This window comes from Helobdella robusta (assembly GCF_000326865.2).
Source record: "Helobdella robusta unplaced genomic scaffold HELROscaffold_5, whole genome shotgun sequence".
In the NCBI taxonomy this organism is placed as follows: Eukaryota; Metazoa; Annelida; class Clitellata; order Rhynchobdellida; family Glossiphoniidae; genus Helobdella; species Helobdella robusta.
The window spans coordinates 1,891,371-1,916,237 of NW_008705254.1; the positions used below are offsets into that span (position 1 = coordinate 1,891,371).

General features: G+C 35.3%; 2 protein-coding genes across 2 annotated transcripts; one reads left to right on the forward strand and one right to left on the reverse strand.

Annotated features, from left to right (window-relative positions):
• Positions 1–437: 437 nt before the first annotated feature.
• Positions 438–1,807, reverse strand: HELRODRAFT_107371 (hypothetical protein). Its single transcript, XM_009027184.1, has 4 exons — positions 1,789–1,807; positions 1,461–1,596; positions 750–834; positions 438–617 (listed from the first exon to the last, which is right to left on the reverse strand). The coding sequence occupies exons 1-4, from the start codon at positions 1,789–1,791 to the stop codon at positions 539–541; spliced, it is 303 nt and encodes a 100-aa protein (XP_009025432.1). The 5' UTR covers positions 1,792–1,807; the 3' UTR covers positions 438–538.
• Positions 1,808–2,530: 723 nt separating this feature from the next.
• On the forward strand, positions 2,531–24,867 carry HELRODRAFT_189155 (hypothetical protein; the record flags this gene model as incomplete). The annotated part of the gene is made up of 47 exons (XM_009027185.1): positions 2,531–2,594; positions 2,797–2,968; positions 3,153–3,286; positions 3,516–3,647; positions 4,438–4,656; positions 5,034–5,521; positions 6,030–6,063; positions 6,662–6,793; positions 6,924–7,163; positions 7,936–8,118; positions 8,459–8,574; positions 8,781–8,867; positions 9,096–9,212; positions 9,330–9,441; positions 9,786–9,940; positions 10,036–10,116; positions 10,384–10,484; positions 10,975–11,221; positions 11,413–11,495; positions 11,681–11,930; positions 12,236–12,379; positions 12,998–13,072; positions 13,314–13,367; positions 13,560–13,646; positions 13,793–14,193; positions 14,326–14,428; positions 14,571–14,669; positions 14,892–15,038; positions 15,245–15,379; positions 15,574–15,729; positions 16,029–16,137; positions 16,530–16,717; positions 17,038–17,194; positions 17,786–17,949; positions 18,316–18,409; positions 18,642–18,815; positions 19,085–19,139; positions 19,298–19,367; positions 20,022–20,087; positions 20,356–20,463; positions 20,620–20,868; positions 21,278–21,424; positions 21,851–22,433; positions 22,779–22,893; positions 23,191–23,362; positions 23,624–23,815; positions 23,929–24,867. 47 exons carry the CDS (start codon positions 2,531–2,533, stop codon positions 24,217–24,219), a joined length of 7,482 nt encoding a protein of 2,493 aa, XP_009025433.1. The 3' UTR covers positions 24,220–24,867.

A 24,867-nucleotide genomic window follows, 5' to 3' on the forward strand; every position in this document is an offset into this window, starting at 1 on the left:
ACAAAACGTGTCATCGCCTATACAAATGTATTCGAAAACGACTTAAAATACCAACTATTCCCATTTTTGAACTTCATTTAAAAAGCAATAATCAGGAAAACGTTTCCATGTGAAGACAAATAATTACTACATTCATCGCAGGAAAATTTGTAAACACAGACAAAAGCAATGAGAACACTGACAAACTTTAGCCTTAAGTAAATCATGCCTTGAAAAATACCACAAAAAATACCAACACATCTTGGTACTAGGAAACAGCGATCATTGACAAAACACTGAGATTTCTCACTGCGTGTTTGTAGCACTTTAATACACAACAACACGTGAATCACTTACATATTCTCAACAACCGATAACCACTTAATTAGTGCTACGTACCGCACGTTCATTTATAACTCACGAGCAATCGAGACAAGTTGAAGTAAAAACATAGATCATAATTTACATAGACAATATTTATTTACTTGTGTCTTAATAAATATCGTCGTCATAAAAATTGTTTTCAGAAAAAAAGAGCATCAATTTAGACAGTCATAGTTTATTTTGCTGCTGCAGATGCCGGAGCTGGTGCCACTGCCTTTACTTTCTTTGCAACACCTCCTTCCCTGAAGCCATTTCTGTAACAGTTGCCAAAATTATTTATATATAATGACAATATTAATGTAATTTGGGCTAAATTCCTAATTTTGCAAATTCAAAAGGGAGACAAAACAAGGAGAATCAATAAAAAAAATGTAGTCCAAATTAACCTGAATCTTCTGAAAACTTTCTTGAGGTGTTTCATTCTACCAATGCCTTGAGTTCGGCGTCTGCAAGCTTTTTCACTCCAATTATCTGATTCAAATTTTGAAACATTGTCAAACATTATCTACATAAAAATACTATTTAATATATAATACAAACAATGAAAATAACATGCAACCAGTTGAGCATGAAATCTACCATTAATATGAGTATATTTGCTCTTTTGACAGTCCCAACTATCACCTTATCATGATAGCATAGCACAAAAGCTTAATAGATACAACAATATTTACTCAACTTGAGAATCTCTAAGAAGCCATAGTTAGACTAGTTTCATTTAATTTAAAAATAAAATGAATTTAAATGATGAATTAATATTAAATTAAACCAAAAAAGCTTAAGCATTTATTAATTATTTGAAAATAACAATACAGTTTCATCAGCAGCCATTGTTTAATGTTTAATTGGCCAATCCTATTATGAAGTTGAAAAGTGCAATGTTATGAAGCAAAGGAAGGAGCATAAAGCACACCACCACATATGTGGGGTACTTATTATAATTGTTTTCAGCTCATGAAAACCATTCACATTTTCTTAGTACGAATCTGTAACTAAATACTTTAAACCTTAGTACTAGTTTCTGAGGTAGATTCACTGTTGACTACTTTATTATTCACTAGCCTCACTGCATGGTAGCATCATAACATGGTACTAACATTTTCGCATGCGTTTGGCGGGGTACCCACATCTGGCGCAAGTTTGTTTTTGAATGTGATAACATCGGCCACCGCATCTCCTGCACAGGGTGTGCGTCTTGTTGTGACGCTTTCCAAAACTTGACGTTCCTTTCGTCTAAAGAGAATAAATTTTATTAAAATCAATTATATTAAAATCTGGCTGCTGAGCATTATTCCAGCGTGGAACAAGTAAATTTAACAAAAATTCAAACTGAAAGGTGTGAATAATTTTTATTGTATTAAAAATTATTTTATTATTTATAAAATAAAAAGGGATTAAAAAAGATTGAAAACAAATATTATTTACCATTCTTAGCGCAGAAAAACCAAAACGGAAAAGAAACAATCGGCCAAAAAATTCAACGACGTAATTGAGTAGCGCTTTATAAATTTATTTTCAGTTTTCTTAAATTTACTCCAAGTATAATACTTTTTAATATAAATTTAGTAATTTGATAAAATTATAAAAAATAGTTTGTTAATAAAATTTAGCATTTTCAAATTTAAAATTTTTCTATTAAAGTATTCAGATTTTTAGTTATAATCCGGTATAGTTAAAATATTTTATAAGTATACGGTAAAAATTATCTGTTATAAAATTAAATTCTTGTTCTAATAAATTTTTTAGATTATAAAAAAGTTTTTTATAATTCAAATTATTATATATATTTGATTTTGATTTGTGCGCGATGTAGACTTTTTGTAAACGCCATTATTGTTGTTGTTAATGATTTTATTGTATCGTTAAAATATGATCGCGGTGTGATGGGAAGTCATGTATTTTAATTTCATCTCACATTTTTTGACAGATGTTTTTATTTGATATTTGTAATTCTATTCAATAATCTTGATCTTCAAAGTAGCGAAATACGCATACATACATGGGTGCTTGGTAAACCAAACCAAAAGCTTCTGCTGTTGTGCCAATCTGTTAGAAAATTGTTAGATTCTGGTGTCTATAGAAAACAGATCTGTTAAATCCGCGTTTAAATCTGGAAGAAATAGTCGTACCAGCCTTCCATTATAAATGATTATTAATCATTGTTAAAATGGACGGGAGTGCACCCAGTGTTCCTATAATAACTTTATCTGCTATATCTAGTTTCACAAATTGTAAGTTTTTTTTTAATAATTTATTTCATTTTTGATTTAAACTATAAATTTTATATTTTGTGGTGCAAGTTTAAAAAATTGTAAATTGTGATTATAAAATTAATAGTAAGTTTAACGTCTGTTTATAGTATACTGTTTATAGTTGTAATAGTTATATATTATTTTTATATAACAAAAAACACTTGATAATTTGCTCATGCAGTGCTTAAGAATCTACCTCTGCCAACATCAGTGCTGCAAGTGTCACAAGATAGTTTGTTGTACAATGGATCACTAGCAAATGAAGCTCAGAAAATTTTAAATTCTCCTAATCATAACCAGACTCTTGTTCAAGAACTCATACAATCTTTACGCCTATCTACAACAGATCACATGTTACAATTTTTCTTTTTAGTTTATGATTCATTCATTGAATTTTTAAAAATTATTATTTATTTATATGATTTTACTATTTTCAGATATTGTTATCTAAAATTAATTATTTGGATTCTTAAATAAATATCATCATTAAATTAAAATTACGAGTAAATAAAACAGAATTCTTTTATTACTTTTTAGCATTAGTGAATGCCCAAATGAAACTCCTCTAAGTGAACTACTGAATAATGTAAATGCGCCAGACCTCCTAAAGTTTCTTGTCCTCAATGATTCGAATGTATTCAAATACAAGCTCACATATAACAACAATACAGGTTTTTGTGGTTAAATTTAAATTTCGTCTTCACTTTCATAGTTTACATGCGGTTGCAAGTATATACAATTATGTAACCTCATCATCATCATTGTGAGTGTGTGCCGTTGTGAGTCTGTGATAACTTTGGTTGGTGATGGTTTTTATATGATTTTCCTGGAAAATACGTCAAATTTAACATTAGTACATCCACTAAACAATTAAGAAAATTCTTTATGTTGTTGCTCCAGGTTATGCTGCAAAGGATGCAAACAACATGTACAATAACAACAACAACAGCAACAACAACAATGTATCAACAACCAACATTAATGGACCATGTGCATCATATGAGCATCAGCAATTACCCTTCAATGATCAAGGTTCTGCATAAAACATTTTCTTTTGTATTAATTTTTTGTGATAATTATTATTTAAAAACAAATGTATGTTTTCTTATTTTATAATCTGCAACTTGTAAGAATTTTTTTAGCATTTTATTTTATTGTTCAAATTTGTTAAAGAGCTCTTTCGTTGATACACTGTTGTCTACATAACTTTTTTGTCCTTTGCACATTACCATTTATGTTTGCCTGAACACCTCAACTTAATCTTAATTGGATGTGACCAACCGTCATTCTTAGTAGGCTGGTTGCAAATTTTATCAGCTGTCTAGTTCAGCTTCTTTACATAATATCTGCACACTTTGTCCATTCACTCTCACTTTCCTTTTTTTATAACTTTCCATACACACATCACATCTTGCCATTATTTAAATCAATTTTTTATTGGTTAATCAATTTGTGGTAATCATTCCATTGATGTTTATAAAAAAAATGAGGTCTGATCTGGGCAGGTTTGTTCATGCGAGAAAACGATCAAACATGAAATCTGTTGTAATCAGTGTTCAGTTTGAGGTCATTATGAAATGATGACAAACGTACTATAAACTAACTTCTAAACGAATATAGGCTCTGTAAAATTAAAATCCAAATTTTCCAAATAAATGAACAGCCTGAAACAGAGAAGTTTAAAGTAATAGAAAAAAAGTCTAGAAATATGTAGCATTGAAAGTGAAATAGATTGTGCGATTGAAACAATCTGGTGTCTAACAAAATTTTTCAGTTGATGTTAATTTAAAAAAATGTTACTTCGCTTGCAACAACCTATCAGATTATGAGTTCCTGATGAATAGACTGTCTCCAAACTTTGACCAACCAATAGGAACGAATGAGATGATGATGGAAGAGGTCTTCCCATCCAATGTGCAGTTTGTAGGACAGAGCATGAGTAACATGTCAAGCAATGTACCAGGCCGAAGTACGTGTGATGATGGTTTCAATATGGCCGGCGTCCACAAAACTGCACCTGGAGGTGTGAAGCCATTTGTGGGTTAGTCACTTCCTCAGGGATGTCTTCTTATGTTTCAATATTTATTTTTTCATTTCATATATATTTTGTTCACTTGTCTGTTGTTGGAATTCAAATTAATCGTTTATTGCTAGTTTGTGTTAATTTTTGGGGTGTTCTAGCCAGGATAGGGTGACTAAATATTTTATTAACTATTTTGTTAGTTTATTCAACAAGTAGTCTCTAATGAGATTAATTGTTGTATCATCATAAGATATTGATTGTAACAACTGCGTACTTATGTACTGCATGAAAATAATTGTTGTATCATTGTATGATAATGATTGTAACAACCATGTACTTATGCAAAATAATTGTTATATCATTGTAAGATATTGATTGTAACTTATGTAATGCAGATAACTCACCAGCCCAAGCCTCCTCTGCACCTCCCACTGGAGCAGAACCTGTTGTTCGCATGGTCAACAACAATCTCAACAACAACAATGCCCTCATCACCAACACAATGATTCCTATGTATGACCCTTCAAATATAACAAACTTACAATATTCTGCAACACAAACAACAACTTCTTTCCAAAACTACAATAACTTTTACCAGCAACAACTACCTATGGGAAATTTTCCCAATCCAGCTTATTTACATCAGTCTCAGCAACACATGCAACCACAACAGCAACAGCATTTACAACAACATACGCAACAGCATCATATGCTACCGCATCAGCAGGCACATCAACAAATGTTGCAGCAACATATGAATCCCTTTGAAATCGTTCAACAACAGCCACAACAACAATTACAAACGCAACACCATCCGCAACAACACCATCTTCAACAACAACAACAATTTCTCAGGGGTCCAATAAAAACATCAGATTCAAAGGTTTGTTTGCTTGTTTGCTGCTGTTTTTTTTTGTGTGTTGCATTTTCACACGATAAATTGCATTGTTTTCATTTTCATCAAATAATTTAAACTGATACTTGAAAATAGTAATCTAACCGCAAAATGAATTGATCAGTAGCCTTAGGATTTGGTATTTTTTTAAATAAATGTTTAAAATTATTCAGGAATATTACCATGTAAAACGTTAAATGCTAATTATTCTTAACTTGTTTTACGAATCTGGTATTATTTTCACTCCAAAAGTTTTTTCGTTTAAGGTATATGATTTGATACATGTAAGGATTGGATAAATTCAATAAAGAAGATGATGCTGATTATGTTAATAATGAATAATTGTACAGTCATAATTGCAGTAGCAATTTAAAATCTAAACAATTAGAAATTAAAAACATTTCTGTCTAAAGTCCCAGCCAGTAGAATTTACCATTTTTGATTTTATCTATGGAATTAAAACTTCAGCTCTTTTTGGTTTATTTTTACTCTACAGGTGTCCACTGGTGACAGATTACCAAGAGTCTCATGTTAGTATAATTTTGTTTTCAGTATTTTATCATTTTGTTTTGTTTCATCTTTTTAATCATTTTGTTTTGGGTCATTTTGTTTTGTATCAATTTGTTTTATCTTTAATTTTGTATAGTTTTCTTCAGTTCCATTCCATTTTGCTTTCTCTAATATTGTTTTGCAAAATTTAGTCGCATTTCCTTACATTTTTTAGCTTTGTTTTATTTTGCTTTGAGAGTTGTTTTTTTATTTTATTATTTTGTCATTTTGTGGTGTTTTATTTGTTAGTTAAATTGTGATAATCAGTGATAATTTAATTTAATTTTTCAGACATACTTGTTATTAAATATAGTGGCTTTAAAAAGATTTTGTTTAATCAACCATTTTGCTGTTTATTGAGCTGAGGAATTAATTCAAATTTTCTGTAACTTTATGTAACGATCCTAAGTGTAGGTTGCATAGCAGTTGATAGATGTTAGTTAATTCCAGGTTGTCCTGCATAAGCCTGACAAAGCTTGGATTTTTTTAATTTTTTTTTCTGGTGTATGTAGTTGCGTTCTAAATTATTGATAAAGTTTTTTTTTTATAAATAGAATTATAAATTTGCTCTTATTTCAGTAACTAGACTAGAAGATGACTTCAACAATGGTAGCAACAACAACAACATATCAGCAAATAGCAGCTCGCAACAATATGACGTCGTGAACCAACATTCCTCACAGCAACTTAAAATAAAGTTATCAAAAAGAGGTAATCATCTATGAGTGTGGCGTCTTCTATATCTATGATATCTCTAAACACTATCCGTATACATTTCAATATTTTTAGCCTAATAAGTACCATTGCAAATGAGGATGGTAATAATCACATTATTTATCAGGGCTAAAAAGGCGAACATCCGATGAGGATGATGAAAGCTCGTACTCATCCGAATTCGCTCCATCACTCTCAGAACGAGTGAAACGAAGAAGGAATGCCAAATCTGTCGGCGTCAAATATGATGTTGATGATGTCGAGGAGGAAGAAGAGAAAGATGAGGAAGAGGAAGAAGATGACAGCCGTGACGCTAAAAATAGAAATGTCATGTCTTTATTGGACCCATCATTTGAAGATGTTGACGGTTTGTATGATTTTTGTTTTTGTCCGTTCTATGTTTGTAAGTAGGCATGTTTAAATGTATGTATATATGTATGTATGTATTTACGTATGCATGCATGCATGTATGTATGTATGCGTGCATGCGTGTATGTATGTATGTATGTATTATTATTATTATTATTAAGAAAAATTTATTTAGCGCCAATTAAACCCTTTCAAAGGCACTATCAAAATAATTTAACAAAATTATTACTGTGCGTAATTGTCACAAATGAATAAATAAGCATGCACACAATATCACCATAGCAATACAGAAAACATGTATACATGTATGTACGTATGTATGTGTGTGTGTGTTTGTATATATGTATGTATGTATGCATGCGTGCATATATGTATGTATGCTTGTACATATGTGTCTTTTCTTGTTTTTTAATTCCATTATGTGGAAATATTTCACTGATTTTACTTGCTGCTCTGCACAACAAGGTCAACATTGAGCAACTTGCAGATAATTTGATATAACATTTGTAGATATGCACTTATTATGTACATATATAAATTTAAATATACTCACATGTCTGTGCCTACATGCATGCATATGTGTGTTAGTATGTATAGGTGATTGCTTGCTTGCATGTTTCTTTCTGATCAAAGTCTTGACCTTTTGTTTGCTCGATTGTCTTTTTATATGTATTTGTTTGTCAAATTTTGTTTTATTATCTCACATCATTGTTTGGCCATTCTGCTACATTTCCTATTATGATATTTGACGGGTTTAATGTTTAACACAGATCGCCATAGGCGGAGAGAGGAAAGGAAGAAGAAGAAGCACCACTACCACCACCACTCCAGCAAGCATCGAACATTCATTGACGACGACGATCAGACTGATGGTCCGTCATGCAGAAGATTCTATTCACTTATCGACCAAGTTCTTGAACTCTCTGAAGAAATCGATCTCGCTGCCTTCAAAGGTGGCTGTTGTCGGGGCTGATGTCGCTGCTTTTGTCGTGACTGTTTTCGTTGCTGTCGTTGTTGCGGGTGAATTTGATTGATGGCATGTGCTGTGATGGTGATGTTATTTCGGGATGGTGACGTCATTTTGCGATATGATGGTGACGTTGATGAGGATGAAGAGTTGAAAGCTTTTTTTGTAGAGTCGGAATGGGAATCTTAATGCTAAAAGTTACGAAATGGATGTATGTTGTGGTGTTGTGAGCACTTAAGAAAAGTGGGTTGTTTTTATGGTGTTGCATTGATATCTTATGGGAATATTTTACCTTCCTAATATTTGAATTGCTCTTTTGAATGAAGATAACGAAGAGGATGAAGAAACATCGTGTCTGACTGATCCAGTCGTGCCAAAGAATGTCTTGGTGGATGTTGTATCGGAGGCTGCCAAACTGAAAACTGTTGGCCTCATGAACCAGGTCTCTCTTGCTCTTCTTTCAATTGCTTTTGTGTCATTTTCATTTCGCAGTTTGATACCTTTTGTTGGATGTTGTTGGTTGTCACGTAAAATGACTCGCTCAAATTTATTGTCATTTAGTTTTTATTTCAATTTTTTAAATATTTTATTGAATAAATGTTGATGTTTTGGGTGCATATTTTTAACTAGCAAAAACAATTGTTTCAGATTCACTACGACAAGTTGATAAAGCTAATGACCATCCTCCAGTACTCTATTAAGCAAGGACTCAGATCTGTGCCTATAATTGAATTGGTCTGTATCTCTTGCTTGCTACTTTGTATGAGTATTCTCTGAGGTTTTAAACTAAAGTAGTTATATTAAGAATAAAGTGTTGTGGGTTTTGTAACAAAATGACAACGCAATTTACTCATGGTATAACGTTATTTCACGCCTAAATCATAAGCTGTGATATGACTAACATTTTTAACAATTTTAAAGTGAATTGTATTCATATTTGCACTGAACAATTGGTTATAAAAGGATGATGAAGATGAAGATTTGCGGTTTCGTGAATTAACACTAAATTTTGTGAACATCGGCTTGGACGCATGCATGATTGCCATGATCATCCTCACATCTCCTAACATGCCTAAACAAGTATTTTCTTCTCTCTGTTGTTTTGTCTTATATGAACTGAAATCAAATGACCACTTAATTGATTAACCAATCATTTAATCAGTTGAGTAACAAATCTTATTTATAACCTTGACCTAGGTCTTCATAGAGGACGTGATAGAGAAGGTAGTGAGATTCAGTCGGCAGCACATGAAGAACTTCATCTTTCCCTCTTTCGACCCCATCTACAAGGCCGATCTCTCAGGAAAAGGTCAGTTGGTTTATTGCTTTAATACCCTCTGACGCTCTCTTGACTGGTTGACTGATTTATATGTTAACTGGTTGAATGGCTGGTAAGTTGGTCGGTTGTCTGGTTGATTATTTAACTGTTTGGCTTATTATGTTATAAGTTTATCAGCTGGTATATAATTATATTGATAACTATCTAGAGAATTATTATGCTGCGACCTCAATATTTTTAGCTGGTGAACTCAATATTTCCATTTGTACGTTATGTTAGGCCGTGTTTATGTTACATTATTTTATGCTTTTTTATGCTACGTTTTGTTTTGTGTTGTTATGAATATGATCAATACTTTTGTCATTGTCAAACAGGCATGCAAGCCAGCATAAAGTCAAAAAGATCAAAGAATAGTGGGGGTTCAAGAGACAGATTAGTCATCAGCATCTACAACAAACTCACCGACCTTGTTGGACTCCTGGCTGAACTGGTCGACATCCAGGAACTCACTGATGCCATCATTTTGCAGGTAGAAATTTTTCAGTTTCGAGGTTTAATTATTTCTTAATTGGTTTTTCAATACATAAGGGAATTTATATTGAACTCATAAAATTTGTTTGTCAGACATCATCTCTATCCGTTGCGCCATTTTTCGTTGAGAATATACCAGAACTACAACTGAATGCCCTCAAACTAGTCACTAATGTAAGTAAATTGTTTGTTTAGCACTGTGGTTGTTGTTGTCACGATCTGTGATGCTGTGTGCGACTGACGCCCGTAAGTCGTACTGGCTGATTTTGCTTCATCTCCCGACAGCACTTTATAGACCTTTATTTTTTACAATTAAAATTTTTTTTAAATGAATGGTGTTAGATAGTAATCCTTTCAAATCATGTTCTTGTTTCTAAGAGACGAAAAGGAAATAGAGTTTAAATTAAGGTATTTAGATTTTTTTATTAAAACGTAACCCAGATATTTAGTAAGTATGACAAACATAGACAACTGATTCTGGAGGATATCCTATCATCACTGGCTCGACTGCCATCCAACAAAAAAAATATGAGAAGCTACAGGTTGGTCTTCATTGTTTTATTGCTGTAGTTTTAGTCTATAAAGTTCATTTTATTATATACTGGAAAACTGTTTTCCTTGCTGATGTAACTTGTGGCTGATGTAACTTGTGGCTGATGTAACTTGTGGCAGATGTAACTTGTGGCTGCATGTTTTTTCACGTTTGTTGTGCCCATTTGTAAGGATCAGACATCAGGAAATTACAACTTTCGTTTTCGCCATCGCGGTGTTCATTTGTATTCAAGGCAACAATTGTTAATTAATATCAACGAGAACTTTTTTGCAATGGTTGTTGCTCTTAAAACAATAATTTTTTTTGGTATACATTGCGTTGCAAGTTCGCGGTACAACGACCAGAGAAACAATCTTACAGTGGGCGAGGCAATGCAGGGATTGTTAATTCTTCAGCATAACTCTAAATTTAGTTTTAGTTTATTAATAGTATATTGCATTATTCTGTGACAAGAGATTTCGTTTTATAAAAATGTACAGATTGAACGTGGATGAGCAGATTCAGATGGTAACAGCACTGGCACTCCAGCTCATCCAGTGTGTCGTCAAGTTGCCTTCCAAACAAGAACATGATGATAACAACAGCAATACGAACAGCAACCACAACAACAACACCAACAACAACGATGACGACGACGACGATCCTGCCAACTTTGATGGCGAGGATGTCGGGAAGAATAGATCTGCTGAGAAGATGACGAAGAACAGAAACAAAATCAAATTTAATGTAATCTTAACATTTTTATTTCTTCGTTGCACTTTTCTTTTCTAGAATTTTCGAATTCAGTGTTTTCAATTTTATATATATTTTAATGTTGCTCTTTTGGAAGCTTATGCTGTTTTTAATTGTATCATTTATAAAATTCTAATCCAATGGTTTACAACTACTGACCTAACACACATGTACCCACCAATCAGATGGACAAAGAGGCAATGATATTGACCTCGTACGATACGGCCATGTTCACTGCCCACAACTTCCTACACGTCTTTCTTGGAAAGTCTGTGACGTTTCTTGTATCTGTAATGTATTGAATTGCACTGTTTGACTTTTCTGTACAACATTATACTGGATTACTTGATTTTGAACAGATCACAAACATCACCCACCACCTCACCACAAACATGTCACGCCATCGTTCAAAATCATCGTAACCTTACCACTAAATGACTGCAACACATCCAGCAAAATCACGACAACATCTCAACGACATTCCAGCTACAACATCACAACGACATCCCAGCTACAACATCACAACGACATCCCAGCTACAACATCACATCGGTATCATTACAATGACAACAGGTGCACAGCTAAGGAGGAGGATGATTACAGAAGCATGTTTGGTAACTTTGTCAATGATCTCCTATCAACAGTCAACAAGCCTCAATGGCCAGCTTCGGAACTTCTTCTCAGTATTCTCGGCAGTCTCCTGGTTGGTTTTGTGCTGTTGGGCCGTTCTGTGGTCCAACTGTGTCATTTCGTTATGCAATTTCTTGTGTCACATGCTCTTGTGATGATGATGTCACTTAATAATTCTTTTTGTGACATTTTTTGGTCACGATTATAGGGGCAGTATAAGGAATGGCCAGAGCTTATATCTCGGCACACACTCTCTCCTAAATATATTCAATAGTTATTGTGATAAATTGTTTTTCAAACTAATTACAATGATTGTGTATCGTGTATGTACATTTTCCTACAAACTAGCTATAAAAATTGCGACAAAACATTAACCAGGTGAAACAGTTCAGCAGCAAATCAGTTGAGATGTCCTTGCGAGTAGCCTCGCTGGACTACCTGGGCATCGTGGCCGCTCGACTGCGTAAGGACGCCGTGTCTAGTCATCTCAACGAAAGCGTCATCGACGATATCATCAAGAAGGTATCACGTCAACTAACTCTTCTTAAGCTCTTTTGCTCATTTATATTTATTTATTTTAGGTGGCTTGTAATGTTTGATTATATTCTCTATGTTGTTGTTTTTTTATTTGCTTGTTGTCTTTGACATTTATTTAGTTGAATCAATAGTTTTCGAATCCATAGGACCATTTATATATCGTTGTGGCTGTCGTCATTACCGAAAACGTTATTGGCCATTGCCAGGTTCATATTTCTTCATCATCATACTATAGAGTGGCACAAGGGTCTATCGAGATACGTGCCACCGACCAGATGCACCTGCGATCACCATCATCCATCCTCATTACCTTCTTCTATTTTTACATACACACTCTGTTGTCTATCTCCAAATCTTACTCTAGTTCCAGCTTAAATTGATACAACATCTCTCTATCACTCAGCTGTATGGAACAAATTTGTTGTATAAATATTCATTTTAATATATTTTGTGAAAGAAAAAATGGTGTTACACGGACTGAGAGTAAAAAAATTTATGGAGCCGATAGACAGTTATAGGCACTAGCATTCATGAAATTAATTGGGTTTTTTTTCAATTTTTATTGAACAATCTTCTTAATAAATACAAAAAATATTTTTTTAGGTCTCTAAAAAAGATGATGATGAAACTGAGGACGTCGATAAGCCGGATGTTAAAGAAGAAGTCAAACAACTTGATGTTGGAATCTACTTGTTTTTTTTTTATTTTCATTCATTCATTTACCCGCTCTGCTCAATTTCATTAAGTTTGTAGTTGATACAAATGCACGGAGATAGCCATTTTTAAAAATTTTTGCAGTCTCAAAACTTATTTTATAAAACTTTATAAAATGTGTGGATCCATCATTGACTGACATTTCAACAATGAACGAATGTATTTGAATGAATGAATGAATGAATGAATGAATGATCATAAACAGGGTGACGATGCTGTAGTTGATGGTGCTATCAAGGAAAAGAAATTTAATACAAATGTATGTGTCTACTTATTCTTTGTTTATTATATTTAGTCACAATTGATTTTTCGATCTTACGTCGTCCTTCACTGTGATGATGTCATTGATGATGTCATTGATGATGTCACTGATGTATAACGTTATGTATACTTTATGACACAACAACATTATGTGCACCACATAACAATACGCACTTTGTACAATTACCAGATTTGTGACATAAGTAGAACGCAACTACTGCAGAAAGGGTTGTTGGACTACTTGGCGTCGACCACTGAAACTGACCATGCATTAATTGTTAGTTTCATTGTTGTTTGTTTGTTTGTTTCTATGTTGATGTAGTTGTTGTCTGTTCATGCGTTTGTATGAAATAATTTCATACACTGAATGACTCTAGCACTGGCAAATAATACTGATGAAATTCGTGTTAAATTGTTTTGCAGTTTGCCAGGAAATTTTACATAGCCCAGTGGCTGAGAGATTGCAGCAAAGAAATCGAAACGAAAACAAAAAAAATGGCAGAAGAAAAAATGAACGTGAAGAAGCAGCGCAAGCCAAAAAAGTCTGCACCAAAAAGCAGGCGTCATCGAGAGAAATCCGCAAAACATAACAGGAGCAAACGCAGACGGGCCATTGTTGACGACGATGAGAATGAAGAGGATGAAGCAACTGATAATGATGACACTGAAGAAGAGGATGAAGAGGATGATGATGGTGGTGCTCAAGACAACAAGGAATCCATCGAGCTCGATATCCTACGACTTACGCAAATGGAAATTGAGAAACGAAAAAATTTTTTATTCGATGAAATATCTGAGATGCATGTTTACAAATCAAGCATCAAGTCAGTTTGCTCTCATTTTAATCTTTTTTCTTGACTAAATTTCTATAATTTCAAGTGTTGTTCTGTGAACGTCATTTTACCGGCTTGGCTCATAATATATTTGATATATACTTCGTAATGAACTGCGAACAGACGCAACAGATCTCGTCTGGACTACGATGGTGCCCTTCTGGTAACCAGGTACCTTGCATCCAACAGACCATTTTCACAAAGTTTTGACATTTATCTTAACAAGGTTTGCTGCTTGTAACTTGTTATGTTTGTGCCATCTCCATCGTAATTTTAATTCTCTATTTAATATTTAAATATTTTGTACACGTGGTATGGAAAATCAATAAATATTGGTAGTGTAGAACTGATTGACTGATTTGAAACAGATCTTGAAGGTCTTACACGAGAGCACGGTTGCAGTGAGATCTAGAGCGTTGAAGTGTTTGGCAGCTGTCATTGAAGCTGATCCTGGTGTTCTGGCGAGGGTCGGTTCTCTTCGTTACTCTCTTCTTGGTCTAAATGTTATCGTTACCGCGCTGATTATCTCTGCATCATAATCAATAATGACCACACCACACACACGCACACATAACTCGAATTGTACTCCTTTTATTTAATACTTTTACGATGTAATGATGACAGAGATGTAGCGGTATAGATGAAATTTCTCATCACAAAATTCACCATTCATGCTTCGGCGTCAACAGAAAGACATGCAGATAGGAGTGCACAACCGATTCACAGACTCGTCGACTTCGGTGAGGGAGGCAGCGATTGACCTCGTCGGAAAGTTCATCCTCGTCCGACCCGAACTCACCGCTCAATATTACGACATGCTCTCTGAAAGGATCCTGGTTAGTCTGCGCAGGCGTGCCTCTCCATCGAATTTGTTACTAAACAAACTATTTGCCACTATTACAGAAGGATTTAGACTTTGTCGTTAATTATTAACATGAATTTTATTGAACATTTTCCAAGCGGCATCTTTTTGTTTCATTATAAGGCTTGTGATCTTGATTGAACAAATGCATATAGAATAATTATTACACAAAATCTATAGGACACGGGCATAAGTGTTCGCAAGAGGGTCATCAAAATTTTCAGAGACATCTGTCTGGAGCAGCCAAAGTTTCCTAAGATACCTGAGATGTGCGTGAAGATGGTTCGGAGAGTAAATGACGAGGAAGGCATCAGGGTAGGCTATCGTCAACTGACTTGTTGGCTGATTGGTTGATTCATTCATTGTGGATTGCTTACTTGGTTGATTGATTGTTTGATGGGTTGATAGATGGATTGATTTAATGAGTTGTAAGATGTACACTCGTCTGATGGATCCACATATCAATTGAATAGCAAAATGAATCATACAATGGTTGAATGATGTTTCAGAAATTGGTGAACGAGACGTTTCAAAGCATGTGGTTCACTCCCTGCACCGATAAGGACAGCTCTGTGCTTGTTCAGAAAGTTTACAACATCACCGATGTCGTCGCCGTGGCCTCTCTTAACATTGGATTCGAGTGGCTAGAGCAACTACTCGATAATGTTTGTCGTTGTTTGTCCGTTGCTCTTGTCTGTTGCTCTTTGTTGTTGTTTCATTATCTGTTGTTTTTTGTTTGTTGGATTGATTTGTCGTGGTTAAGGATTGAATTCTCGTCACTACCTGACAACATTTTCACTTTTTTTTGCACGTGATCTCTGGCTCGGTGTGGCTGTTGAATTCATCTTACAGGCTATTTCAACTGTTCGATAATTTAATTGCCAGCGTGAGAATTGTTCTTTCTCATTCCATGTTATTGTTTATTTCTTGATGAAACATCACCTGTACAAATGACATTAACCAGTTGTTGAAGAAGGAGGAAGAGACAAAGGAGAAGCCAGTAGAGAAGGCGTGCACGCAGATTGTAGACTGCCTCGTTGACAACGTTCTACAACTCGAGCAGCGGGAAGCTGGTTGGTGTGTCGCTGTTTCATTTGTGATGCTGTTGTCCATGCTTTCGTTGTAACTGTGTTGTTTTATTTGTTGTTGTTCGTGTTGCATTCGTTGCTGCTTTGTTTTACTCCTCACGTGGAAATTATGCTGCTACTGGATTGTTGTAGCGTTATTGTAACATGGTGCATCATCATTATTATTATTATACAGTCGGACCTCCTTATAACGAACTTCTATACAACGAAAATATGTTTTGGGCTATAGACATAATTTTGTTAACATTTGCGAGTTGGGTTTATAATTAGTTTTTTGTGTCATTTATTATCATTCTTTTTTTACGAAACATTTCTCATTAAATTGTTTGTTTTTTTTTGTAAAAATACTGATGCAACTTTATTTCTCATCCTCTCAGAACTGAACAGATACATAAGCAACGCAACTCTACCTGGCAGCGCAACTACAACAGCAGCAACAACAGCAACGCCACCCTCTCGTTTTAGTTCATGTTTTTCCACGCTATTTCTGTTCTGCAAAGTGAAGCCATCCCTACTCGTCAAGCACTGCATCGTCATCCATCCCTACCTCAACATTAAATCTTTCGTAAGTTTCCATTTTCCTCCTTGCAGTACTCGCTGTCTGCGGTTGTTGTGGTTACGTGTGGTTGTTGTGGTTACGTGTGGTTGTTGTGGTTATGTGTGGTTGGATGTACTTTTATGCTATTGTTTGGGCTGTACTGTGTATATAGATATAGAATGAACCACACAATTCCAATAACACATTGATGGTGATCATTGCTATGATGGAAAAAACCGAACAGATAGATGGATGAAAAAACGAATGGATGAATGTACAAATAAATAAATGAACGAATTAATTAATGGATGGATGGATGAATGAATGAATGAACGAACGAACGACAGAACTCCAGTGACACGTTGATAGTGAGCAACGTTTTGAAGATTTTGGAGTTGAGTCTGCCCCTGATGGAGCACCCAGGTGAGATGTTCCTGGCCAAAGTAGAGGAGGACATCTCAAAACTCGTCCTCAGACATGGACCAATGGTTAGATTAATTGCTAGTTTTGTGATTCTTCTTTTCATTAATGTCATGTTGATGCTGGTGATGTTAGAAGGGTGATGATGAAGTAACAACGGGTGATGATAAACTAACAAATAATGATGATGACCATCATTAAATGTTCAGCTTAAGAATTGTGACAAAAGGATAGCTTTACTTAATTTGTCGATACTACTGATTATATATTTGCCTAATGTTAACTGAGGTTTACGACTCGGTTATTTTAGCACATTAATATGGGATCTATACTTTTTTTTTTAAATAAACATAAGCAACGAACAAAGAAGTATTTTATTTTCTACAATCACAAACAGATAATTCAAAGCTGCATAGGCTGCTTGAGTGCTGTCGTCCATGATATCACACACAACTTCAAGCTCGTCCACGATTGCTTCGACAAGTTCTTTGGTCAGTGCTTTATTTATTAACTAGTTTGATTAAGTGATTGATTGATTGATTGATTGATTGATTGATTGATTGATTGATTGATTGATTGATTGATTGATTGATTGATTGATCGATGATTCTCTTAAGAAATTGTATATTTGATATTTACTGTCAACGATCGAACAATGACATACTTCTAAATAAGGTGTAGTCCAGAAGATACGTGATGTACAATTCAACACACTGACTTCCACGCCACTCTCGACCTTGGATTCCATGAAAGTGTCCTTGAGAAGGTCTCTCTATGTTGTTGGACTGCTCTGCAAACATTTTGACTTTGATTCAAAAGAGTTTGACTCCTACAGAAAGGTTTTTGATTGATTGGTTGATTGATCGATTGATTGGTTGATTGATCGATTGATTGGTTGATTGATCGATTGATTGGTTGATTGATTGATTTGTTGGCTGATTAATTGGTTGATTACTAATAGCAATTAGAACAATTATGTTTTGTTGAATTTTTTTGTCATTTTAAAAAATTTATGATTAAGTGAAGGATGCTCTATTTGGTTTAGTTGGTCAGTCGGTTGGCTGAATGATTGTTGGTGAAATGATCGATACTTTTTTCTTCATGTTAAGTTTTTTAAAAGTTTATCAAATTTTTTTAATATATTTTAAAATTTCAAACTCATTGTTCCAATGTTTCAAAAGTTTAACAAACAAACAACTTTTTAGGTTTCAAATGTTGAGGCCAAAGTGTTTGAGATATTTCTACATTTCCTCGATTTCCCTGATGATTCAGTCAGACTTCAGTCTCTCACCGCCATTGGTCAGTAGCATCTTGCTCCATTGGGCTGTTTGATTACTTTATTTTTCAGTTAATGTAATTGTCATTATCATGTTTTTTAATCATCATCATTATCATTTTCATCAGCACCATCTAGGTACAACCACCGCTGCATTCATCATCGCCACCATTGCATTCATCACCACCACCATTGTATTCATCATTGCCACCATAACAACCACCACCATCATCATCATCATTTGCACTCACTCAGGCTCCCTGGTGAGCCAGCACTACGAGTTGATGTTAGGGAAGGAGCTCCGGGACATGTACCACCACATGTTGACCGACCCGTCAGTCCCGTCCAACATGTGCTCGCAGGTCCTTTGCAACATCAAGGACTACCTGGCCGAGGAAGAGGTCAAGATGGCCAAGGCAGATGCCGAGTGTTGGTTCTTTTCTGCATTATTTTAACCAACCCACTTCATTCATTTCGTGCCGTTCATCTAGACAAACGCGCGCGCACACACATACACGCACACTCATGTAAACGAACACACGCACACATATCTAAACAAACACGCATAAACAAACACACATAGAAACGCACACTCATTTAAACACAAGACACACACTCACAAACACACACACACATACACACACACACACATATATACATAGAAAGCAACGCACACTCATTTAAATTAACACGCTCAGGGAGGAAACTTCATGATAAAGAGAATCTGAAGGAGATGGGTGACGTTCAGTCTGGGTAGGTTATGGTGAGGATGATGATGAGAAAGATGATGATGTTGAGGAAGATGATGATGATCGCGATGACGACAGTTCTTCGCTGATTGATAATTTTTCAAATACGATCTAATGAAATTAACTGACGTATTTAAATGACTTGATGTATATTCTGCGTAGGATGGCCAGTACAATAATCCAGGTGTATTTGAAACAGATACTTGAATCTTTCTTCCATCTCGACCAGCAGGTTCCTCCATTCATCCATTTTCTACTTTCATTTATTTTATCCTCCTCTCCTCCCCTCACTCATTCATTATTTTCTTTGATGCTCGTATTAGTAGTTTCATATTTTTTTGCACTGCTGTCACAAATTATACCAAGTTTCAATTAATGATTCTCTGTATATTTTTGATTAATATTTATATTAATTAATCTATTTGTTTCTCAACGTGAATGCTGTTTTGTTTCTTAAAAAGTTGTTCATTCGTGTGTCATTATGGACGGAGATTCGAGTATAATGTATTTAGTGTATTTAAATGTCCTATCCTTGAGGATGGAATGTGAGTGTGTTCGTTTTGATACATGTCACTCCCTTCATGTGCAAGGCTAGTGTCTGTTAAAATGCATTAGTACAATCATGACTATATAATGTATCAATTTTTCCATCTATGCCTCTATCCATCCAATGGTCTTGTTTACATTTCGCATATTTTTATCTTAGTGGAAAGTAAAAAAGATATAACCCATTTTAATTTCCGTTATTTTTAGAATGCTCATTTAAAAATCATCTTGCACGTGAGCGCTTCAACATTGGCGCCATCTAATACGCCATCTAATTGGCTTATTTATTCATATCATCTAAATAGGGAGCATTAAATGTTATCTACCGTTTGACACGCAGGTCAGGATGTCGGCGCTTGAAGTTGTCGTCCTCATCTTGAATCAGGGCTTGGTCCATCCTCAGCAGGTACTCTTTCATTCATTTTTATGTATTTTCATTCACTCACTCACTCATCCATTCATTCATTCACTCTTGCACCCAATTATTATCGAATCATTGGTTTATTTGTTCGTATCGTCGTTAATTTTATTCTCAGTCAGTCGTCTTCCAGTTTTCCTCTTCACATGCCTATTAAGTCGTTTATCGTTTATATGTGGAATTTTGAACCGGTTCAAATCATCGTCATCATCATTATCATCATCATCATCATCATTGAACACAACAACACCTGTAGTGCATGGCACACCTGATCAGCATGGGTTCTGACGCAAATGTGAATATCAGGTTGAAGGCAGACAAGCAGATTCAAGACATCGATAAGAAGTATCCTGGATTTGTGCAGGTTTCTTGCATCTGAAAGTTTGATTGGTTGATGGTGTGCTCACGTATGTGTTTGTTGTCCTGATTGGTCAACTTTTAGTTGTCGTCTGATACGAGTTTGATATTTTGATATCACACACGCACACACACACGCACACACATTGCGATTTGAACGTAGGCCAAAGCGATGCAGGGCATAAAGATGTCGTGCAGACTGCAGAAACTCCTGTACGGTACCGACTCGCAGCAGCACAATGCAGGGAACCAGCAACAGCAGCAGCAGCAACAACCTGGTCAACTAAGGGGTGTGAGGATGGAAGAAGACGGAACGATGACGTCACTGAACTCCTTTGTTTATTCAGTGGTTCGCGGCAACCGTAGCAACAGGAGAGTGCTCGTCATGAACGCTCTGCGCATGTTTGAGGACGTTAGTGCTTGCTTGCTTGTTTGCTTGCCATCTCTATATTTTTTTCTACCAGTTCTGTATAAATTACGTTGGTAACCTATATTCTTACGATCCACAATGTGGGAATAATGGACCTAGTTGACAGTTTTAATGCCGTGCCTGTTCAATGAACTAACAACTGACCTAGTAATGAAATGCATCTCTGTTCTACGCTTCCTTTTATATAACTTCATTTGTGGGCACATGATTATAACAACGTGAATTGAGCCGGTAGACAATATATGCATATGATATATTTGATTATAACACTGCGTGCTACTGCGAGTTAGTTGCAGTTTAGCATCTTGTAATAATTTTCACAATGCGTTCATTATATAAATGAGTTACAAAGTAATGTAACCAATCTACCACCACGAATGAAATATGATAGAAAACGCCCCTGAATGAGCTGCTGTACATGGCGGACAACCTGGCCTACTTCTCCTACCAGCTGCAGGACGAACCACTGTTCATCATGCACCAAATCGATATCATACTCTCTGTGTCCGGATTCAACTTGATACAATCCTTCAGAGAGGTCATGATGATGATGATGGTGGTGGTTGTAATGATGATGATGATGATGATGAGGGTGGTGATAATGACTACCAAAGTGTTCGAGTTGCAGCGATTTGGAAGCAGTGATGAGTCAGGAGATCTCATAAATAATTTTTACTTTTCATTTAATTTATTTAAAAATTGACGCGATGATGTTAGGCAGACAGTTTGATGGGCGACACACTGGATGGTTGATGCTTGCTGTTGTTTAAAAATGTTATAATGATAATAAGGTTATTTAATGATAACAAAGTTAAGTTCCACAATGGTTATCTGTATTGGAATCAGTTAGTTTGATTAGACTGTTTCTAGGTTGAAGAGTATTTTAATTGATCTGAAAAATATTTTAATTGATCGTAATGGATGCGTTGGTGCTAACAATCATTCGTTTTTTCTGCCTATCCAGGTTTTCTATCCTGCTCTCCAGCAGCAACAACAGTCGCAACAACAACAACAACATCAGGTCCAAACAAAAAGTCAGCACGTTTTTGATTCTTGTTCAACGTTAGCGACAACAACAGCATCAGAAGCGACAACAACATCATCAACAACAACAACGTGGACACCTTATGTTGTTGCCACAACATCGGTAAATGATTGCCAACGTTGGAGCCGCATGCCCTGCGACGACATCTATGGCAACTGTAGTGATGTTGTTGCCGTTGTCGATGGTCATCATAATCAGGATAGCAACCTCAACACTTCAGCAGCAGATCACCCCAAAAACACCACGGTGAACAACGTAAACAGTGATGACTGCTACATTAGCAGAACTTCTTACAGTAACGATCGAGACATCAACAGTACCGATAACTACTGCAACAATAACAATGAGGACAGTAAAAATAACAACAACAATGACAATAATAATAATAATAATGAGGAGTATGAATTGATGACGTCAATGACCAATACACAGCAAGCACTGATAAATAGGAGAAAGTTTGAGGATGACGATGACGACGATGATGATCTGGAAACCCTGCTTGGTATAATTTTTTGGAATATTTCTTCATTTTTTGTTGGGGTTCACTCTCGTTTTGTTTTTTTTTATTTAAATTATTAATGTTTTGTTTGGTTGGGTCATCTTCAGGTGAGAGCTTGACATTGTAAATTAAATTCTACGTACAACGTTTCTCAAATTTATTTAGGTTTTCTTTAATTAGTATTGATTTAACTAATTGAATGGATGTTTGTTTGCATATTTGAATGAATGAATGAACGAACGAATGAATGAATTAATTGATTGATGAATTAATTGACGAATTAATGAATGAATGAGTTAATACCAATCCTCCACCACATGTCACCCTCTTCTGCCACCTGTTGAACAGAGCTTGTACCAAGTGAGGGAACAAGCCTCATTGATCTCTATATGTCCCTTCAGGGCTATCTCTTGCTCCTCGTACTCAAACAGCACCTCAAGGAGATGTATGGATTCACTGACAAGTTAGTTCTTCAAAAAAAATTTCACGCTACTTTTGATGCTAATGATTTTCACTGCTTGTGGTTTGTATATTTATATATATTTTGTTTATTTATATTTATTTTATTTATTTATAATAGTTTATTTTATTTTGTTCTTGTTCATCTTGTTGCTTTTTGCTCATTGTTTATAATTTTGCTGTTAGGGCCGACAAAAACGTCATTAGAGCCTCACCGTCATCAGCAATGTACAAATACACACACATTCACACACACATTCTCACACACATTCTCACACACGCACACACACACATTCGGCAGCAAAATACAGCGATACAGCCCGACTGACGTGAAGTTGTACGAGAAGGCAGTGAATCGCAAGCACGGGGTGAAGTTCCATCCCAAACAGGCCCTCGACGTCCTGGGCAGGTCGGGGCAAATGAGTCAGATGCTGGATGAGGATCGAAGGGAGATTGTTGCCGCCTACATTAATGTTTGTTCCTTCCTTCATTCTCATTCCTTCATTCTCATTACGTCATTCTTATTCTCTCGTTTCCTCTACTCGTGAATTCTGCTTCTACCTAAGTCCATTTGATGTTGCATTCTTGTAAACTGATGGGGAGTGATTTTGCTGTCATGTGCTGTTTTGGTTTTTAATTGTGTGAGACTGCGGTTAGCTGGTCTTCCATTAATTGGATGTTTTTTTTTTCACGGAATAATAAACGCATCACGTCATTGATGTTGCTTCTCACAGTTCAAAGAGTTGATGGCCAGCATAGACAAGGATGATTTGGATGATAACGAAGCAGCAGCTGGCACGACAACTACCACATCCACAAGTCGTGCTGCTACTTCTTCCGGCAACCCGGGCAACCTGGACGGCACGACCACCACTAGCAACAACAACAACAACACATTTGTACAGCCTTCCTCCAATGGACAGATGGTTCGTTTTGTTGACGAGATTTCTCTGCGTGCCGAATATCATTAAAGTTACTTAGCAATGACTAGCGAATTATCAAATCCCCTATTAAAATATTTTAATTTGATTGCCTGCAGATGAAGCCATTAACGACGACACCTCGAAAAGCAAATCACAGCAGCAACAGCTACGGCAGCAATATAAACAGCAGCAGTGGCGGCAGCAGTAGCAGCAAAGCAGCTTCCCGCAAGTCACGAAACCCCAGCAACACAAGCAGATCATCATCGTCCTTGTCCTCTTCTGCAAAGAAGAACAAGAGCAAAAAAAAGAAAAGCAAAAGGAAAAGAATCAGCTATAACAGCGATTCGGAAGAGGAGGAGGAAGAAGACGATGAGGAGGAGGAGGAGGATGGCGATGATTGGAATTAAACTCTGTTTGTCACGTTGAGGTAGTTTTCTAAACAGCTGAAACAGTTTGGTTGAAAGTGAAAAGTTCAAAACACAAAACACGGAATCATCTAACCCTTGAAGCTTTTGTGCATTAATTAAATTAATTAATCTAATAATTAACTAAATTATTTGAGTATTCAGTATATTACAATCGTGAATGTCATGTTGGTAATACAATGCAATCAATAATTTTTTTAGAAGTTTAGTCGGTAAAGTTTAATTTAAGATACATACAGCTAATAAATTGTAAACTCCAATTCTAACTGTTGTTGTGCGTATGAGCTTGCATTCTTGCTAAATTTATAAATAGATTGATAATTTAAGTCATCGTTCGTTCAATCATCCGTTTGTTATTTAGTTTATCGGTTCGTTTTTTTAATTGTTTATATGTATATATGTGCACTGGTTAGAACGTGTGAATAATATTATGCAAAAAAAAACAGTTTTTAAAGTAAATTACTGTTTGAATGTTCATTTTGAAATCTCTTAGTTTTGTATTTTTCCTATTTCTATATATTATTCGTTTTTCATTCAATCAATCAATCATTCATTCATTCATTCATTTTAATTTTTTAGAAGACCATTTTGTTTATAATTTGAATAATTAAATCAAGTTTGCCACCTGTC

Excerpts from the sequence above, each read along its gene's own strand:
- HELRODRAFT_107371 (XM_009027184.1), bottom strand. Across the intron at positions 835-1,460 it reads CGCCAAACGCATGCGAAAAT|ATAATTGGAGTGAAAAAGCT; the intron begins GTTAGTACCATG and ends AATTTGAATCAG. Across the intron at positions 618-749 it reads AAAGTTTTCAGAAGATTCAG|AAATGGCTTCAGGGAAGGAG; the intron begins GTTAATTTGGAC and ends CAACTGTTACAG.